Source organism: Nuphar pumila, chromosome 7 (genome assembly GCF_984573655.1).
Source record: "Nuphar pumila chromosome 7, dmNupPumi1.hap1.1, whole genome shotgun sequence".
Classification (NCBI taxonomy): domain Eukaryota; kingdom Viridiplantae; phylum Streptophyta; class Magnoliopsida; order Nymphaeales; family Nymphaeaceae; genus Nuphar; species Nuphar pumila.
Genome location: NC_143255.1, coordinates 126,187,619 through 126,193,435, shown reverse-complemented (window position 1 = coordinate 126,193,435; position 5,817 = coordinate 126,187,619). Strand labels below are relative to the sequence as shown.

General features: G+C 45.4%; 1 protein-coding gene across 1 annotated transcript; it reads right to left on the bottom strand.

Annotated features, from left to right (window-relative positions):
- Window positions 1-465: 465 nt before the first annotated feature.
- LOC149833405 (F-box protein At1g67340-like) lies at window positions 466-2,352 on the bottom strand. The gene is made up of 3 exons (XM_090012823.1): window positions 1,998-2,352; window positions 1,683-1,845; window positions 466-1,497 (listed from the first exon to the last, which is right to left on the bottom strand). The coding sequence occupies exons 1-3, from the start codon at window positions 2,237-2,239 to the stop codon at window positions 616-618; spliced, it is 1,287 nt and encodes a 428-aa protein (XP_089868949.1). The 5' UTR covers window positions 2,240-2,352; the 3' UTR covers window positions 466-615.
- Between the last annotated feature and the right edge of the window lie 3,465 nt (window positions 2,353-5,817).

The following is a 5,817-nucleotide window of genomic DNA, read 5'->3' as shown; positions in this document are numbered from 1 at the left end:
AAAACTTACAGATTCTTTGAACACCCACAATCTCTTTATCTTCTCCACCAACCAAATACCTATAGATTCCTTAAGAATCACCTCTCTCTCTCTGTCCTCCCTCTCTGAGGGTAGCTACTACAAACCTTTTGAATCCATGAAAAACTTACATATTCTTTTAACACCCACAATCTCTCTATCTTCTCCACCAACCAAATACCTATAGATCTTCAACAATTACCTCTCTCTCTCTCTCTCTCTCGAAACGGTCATCTCATTAATGCCCTGATGGATCAAGGCACCAGCTAATGCAACCGCAGAAACTGCAGCAACGACAACCAGCAAATGAGCCCACCAACTCTGTGCCCAAATGGGGTCGGATTCGCTCTTACCTCATCCTAGCAAAGCATCACATTTACTCGATACCCTTACACATCACTACATAGAGCAAACAGGAAGAGAAGGGAAAAAGCCAAGAAAAAAAAAAAACAAATTAACTTTCTTTCCTTTTGCAAGTTTTTCCCTCTATCCTATGGTACAAAAGAACTTCATCTTCCGTCAGACACTTAATTAAAGAAAAAGCGAAGTAAAAAAAGGACAAGAAAAAACTGTACAATCCTTTGTGGCCACCTCTCTCTACCTTACGATGGCACCATCATCCTCCATCAAGCCTGCATCACCTCCCTCCTCTTCTTCTCTCTCTACTACTTCATCCTCTTCCTCCTCGCCGTCTTCTTCTTCTTCTTCTTCTTCGTCGTCGTCGTCTTCCTCATCGCCATCTTCCTCCTGCTCGTCCCACCGCCCGATGGGGGCGCACTCGTGCTTGTGCCGTATCTTCCAATCCAGCGCCTGGCACGCTCGCGAGCAGTAGTTCACGTTGCCGCAGACGGAGCACCGCCGGAACTCGTGCTTCCGGGTCTCCGGCTTGCCGCAGCTCGCGTGGGAGCACAGCCGGAGGCCGCTCTCCAGCGGCCGGAAGGCGAACCACTCCACGAGGAACCGGTTCGCGGGGTGAGAATCGGGCGGCGGGACGTTGCACCCGAAGTCGCTCAGGAGCGGGCACCCGGCCGACTGCCACCGGCTCTCGATGAGGCTCGCAAGCCACGGCCGGAACCTGGACGGGTCCCGTCTGGCTCGGGGCGGTTGTTGTTGATGGTGGTGGTGGTGTGGGAGGGAGGCGCCGGTGCCACCGGCGGCGCAGCAAGCGGTGAGGACGGAGGCGAGTTCGTGCGCGTTGGCCTGGACGAGGAAGCGGCGGCCCTGGACGACGTTCTGGCGGACGCCGTAGCCGTCCTGGAGACAGTGGCCGAACTCTCGCAGGGCGTCGATGTGGCCGAGGGAGGCCGCGCGGGCGCAGAGGGCGACGCCCGCCCGGAGGTCCTTGTCGTTCTTGGTGCCGCCGCTGCCGTTGAATTGGATCACGGCCAGGGAGTAGAGCGCCGGCGCGTGTGACGCGATCGCCGCCTTCGCCATGAGCGACGCGCCGCTCCCCCGGTTCCTTAAGCAGTAGAACCGTATCTGTCCATCCCAAATGCACCACCATCGTTAGAATCACAGAGAAAGAGAGAGAGATGCTTCAAGAATCCCATCCAAGTCTTTTCTTTTTCAATGGAGGAATGGAGACGACTGCCCTTGGTACAGGCAGAAACTGAGAGGAAGTTGAGGAGGGTCGGAATTCTGACGGGCTAAAAAAATAAACTCACCATGCCGAGAGTGAAGCACGCCTCAACGTTCCCCGCATCGGCGCACCTCTTCAGGAACCCGTGCGCTGATTCCGACCATTTCGACGCCTTGATTGACAGAACTCCAGGGGAAGCCTTCGCCATCACCAGCGGATGCAATCCCAACCCGTTCAATCTCTTACACCTGAAACAACCCAATCAAAGAAAGAACAAGAGCGAATTAATACCCACCAAACCCTTCAACAATCACAACAAGAATCCGAATAAAAGAGAACTAATATAACTGTAGAGGATTTGAATAAAAATCGGATTTTTATAGAGCAATGGAGTCCCTACGTTGCGAGAGCGTTGACGAAATCCCCGGGAGACGACGCTAGGGAGATGAGCTTGGAGAGGATGCAGAGGACGAGATCGTCGGGAAGTTGGTCGAAGAAATCCTCCCGTCCGCCGCCCTCCGACTCCGTTCTCCGGCGCTTCCGCCGGAAATCCTGACACCAAACCACCCTCTTCCGCTTCTCCTCCAGCCTTTCCCCTGTCAACCTCACTCTTGGGTAGCACATCCCCCTTCTCGTCCGCATCCCTACCCCCCAACACTATCAATATCCAACAAAAAGAGAAACACCAACCAATTTCTCAGTCCAAATCGCTCTCTTTCACATCCACAGAGAGAGAAGGGCTCCTCACACCCCCAACAACAACAACACCAGCCCTGCACAACCTCGCCGTCACCCCGAATAAATAAGCCCCACCTTCCCTCGCTCTCTCTCTCTCTCTCTTTCTCCCCACTTCAGTAAAAAAAAAAAAGGAAAGAAAAACAAAACAAGAAAAATAAATAACGAAACTAAAAATTGCAGCAAAATTTGGAAAACGAAACTTTTAATTAGTCTCCCCACTTTTTTTAACCCCCACCCCACCCTGGTCAATTGGCGTTGACCACCCCCCCCCCCCCCCCCCCCCCCCCACGGTTACTTTCTTTACTAGAAATCCCTCCTTCCCCCTCTCTCTCTCTCTAAAATTTTCTCTCTCTAGAGGTCCGTCTCATTCTGTTTCTAAAAACCCCTTTTCAAAGTCTGACTCTTTCTCTCTCCAAAGACTCCATGTCTCATTCTCTCTCTAGAAACCTCTGTTTTCTCTCTCTAGAGATCGCATTCGTTAGGGTGGTTAAGTTTTTTTGTTTAGGCAACTAACTTCAGTTACTTATGTGGTTAAGCAAGAACGGAACTGAACGGAACGGGGTCAACCTCTGACCCGGCTTTAGAGATTTTCCGCTTGAGAGCCAAGGCGTAGCATTCACGCGAGGCCGTGCGCAAGCCGTAGCCGTCGTGAATAATCGGCGATTTTTTCACGGAGCATGGGGTTCTGGGACATGGAGGGAATTTATTAGTTTGTTCCTCTCGCGATCTCGGCTCCCTTTGGGTTGGGGGTCACGCGAAGGACGTTGCCCGTCCGTAGACGATGAAAAGATCGGCGATCCTTTCGCGGTTTCTTCCCAACAACGCAGGAAATGACCAACAGATCCCCAAAAGATAGTAGGGATGAAATTGTCATTTTGAAGCTGGCTTATATAAGTAAACAGTTATTTCTTTTTTTTTCTCTCTTTTTGCTCATCGAACTTGGATATGTGATAAGTACTTAGCGTAGTGATAAGTACAGCGGATGGGACATCAGCGTCATTTCAAAATTCATAAAGAGAGAGAGAGAGAAAAAAGGTGTTTCATGATGTGGAACGTCCATCATGAAGCATTCGACGTCCCAGATCCATCATGTCGAATGTAGCATGGTTTGTTCGTATGGTTATTGCTTGTGAATGTGGGTCCCACCGTCGATCTAGGCTGTCCGATTTCGGCATTTAGGGTCAGGACGGTGGGCCTCGCAGAGAACATGCAAGAGTTACACGCTCACGCTGTTTTAAAAAAGAAAACAGCTGCCGCTGTTAAAATGCAGCTCTACCATCGCGCATGCAGCAGTTGGTGTGGCCCCACATTTAACATCTGCACCGTTGGTCATTAGAACAGACGGTGGAGATATCTTTCGTGCATCCCCCATGCATCACCGTAACTTGCATGCCAAGTCAGTGAGGTAATCATCTTTGTAAAAAGTTTAATTTGCTGCAGAAAATGACCCAAGCACTGTGAGATACTCTATATTGCAAGCATTACAATATGATCTTTTGATCTCTGCAAGCTTGCACTTGATGCCGGCTAGATGGACGGTGAAGAGGGTGCTGATCGAGGCTGAGAACCTCCTCCAGATGACTCATACATCAAAAACATTAATATTTCTCTCAATCAAACCACACATTAGTTGGCTAATTAACTCTGGGAGACACGTTGGTCATTTTAAAAATCACCAAAGGGAAGGTGTATCATATATGTTTGGTATTCAGTATTCACCAAGCAATTAAACACAATCAACCCTTCCAAAAATTTCACTGCCCAATGAATGCTCTCTATCTTTGCTTTCCCTTTGTGATTTTACTATTTATTTCATGCTGTTAATGGTTAAAATCCTAGCTACTTACTAAAACATTAGCATTAAAACCACCTTACTGTCATGCATACAGAGTTAGAATTGCCACAAGAAATCAAACTCAATAAATAAAATGAGCTGCATCGGTTTGGCATTTAATAATTGAATCAACACATTTGCTAGTCTTCTATCATGAATGCAGTGCAACTAAAAGGCATCTTTTAATCCTTTTTTAATTGGTGTCAAAATAAAGAAACCTACATCATTTTCCACAGTAGGAAGCCCATAACCACCATGACTTTTTACAAAACAGGCAGTCAAATAGAAATTGATCTGGTTTTCTATGGAGCAATGCTTCACAGAAGTGCAGGTGGTAGGAGAGCTTGGCACCGTCCATCGGCAAGATGGGGTTGCCTGGCCTAGATGATACAGTGGGTATCCCTCACATAAAGTAGTCATTAAGACATAACAGATTGAAAATTAATCATGTTTGCTTCAGTTAATTCTTTAATCTTTGATTAAGGCAACGCTATCAAGTGGAGGTATACATTGCCTGTTTGTGCTTATTCAATTGCATGAATTGGATATTGCTCACCATCCAGCATCTGCACCGTCCATTTGGAAAATCATCGTCTAGGGATTCGAATTTAATTTGCCATTTTGTGTTAGCTGCTTTCACCTCTAAAACATCATTACTGTGTTCTAGTATAGCATTTTAATTACTAAGAGCATGTCCTAGTTAGGATGCATTTGGACATTGCTTGAAGTATCCAAAAAACATGAACTTGGTAATCTTTTATGTGAACCGTATTTGCCATAATCATGTGTGTGTAGAGTTCAAGAAGTAAAATGTAGTCCATTAATTTCAATGTTTTTTTTCTATATTACAAGTTTGCATATGAACTTGGTACTCTTCCCCTGTCGCTAAATATATACCACAATTTGTTAAACTTACAGCAATTGGAATCTGATCAAGTTCATGAACTTTATCATATTATAGGGCTGGTAAACGAGCCGAACAAACACAACAGTCTCAGCTCGTTTACCACTTGTTCTAGCACATGACTCGGCTATATATATAGACAAGCTGAAACGAGCTTGCTCGTGTAAAATAATCTATGTTAATTATTACATATAATGTTTGTATATTACACTTAAAATTATACATAATAGTTCATATTTAGATATTTTTCATGCATTTTCTCTTTATACATATATATTCTAAAATATATATGTATATTATTGGTGCATTTTTTCTTGTTCTCTTTATTTATTATACTAAATGTATATGTATATATATTACACATAAAATATATACATATTTTATTTATATGAGCTAGGTGAACACCCTGTGTTCGGGCTTGACTTGTTTAAGTTGAACAAGCTGCTCATGGCTGGGGTCGCCAGTTATACGAACCAATCATGAACGAGTTTGTGATGAGCCTAGTTACGAGCTGCTCAGTTCATTTACCAACCCTAGTCATAATGATCAGCTGGGAGTTTATAATTGATGAACATGGACTACGCATCACCTTCTTTGCATGTCATACGGAACATACCAATCGGCTCCAATAATTAGCTGGTAATCCATGAATTTGATATTTTATTACATATAAATGCGTTGGCCTTCATGATCTTGGCCATGTTTCGTATGTACCCAGATGGGATTTCTTGTTAAAACATATGA

Bases quoted from the DNA above. Each gene is read 5' to 3' on its own strand.
- LOC149833405 (XM_090012823.1), bottom strand. From the start codon at position 2,239: ATGCGGACGAGAAGGGGGATGTGCTACCCAAGAGTGAGGTTGACAGGG. The intron at 1,846-1,997 runs GTAGGGACTCCA...GGGTTGTTTCAG, and splicing joins TTCGTCAACGCTCTCGCAAC to GTGTAAGAGATTGAACGGGT. The intron at 1,498-1,682 runs GTGAGTTTATTT...TGGGATGGACAG, and splicing joins CGTGCTTCACTCTCGGCATG to ATACGGTTCTACTGCTTAAG.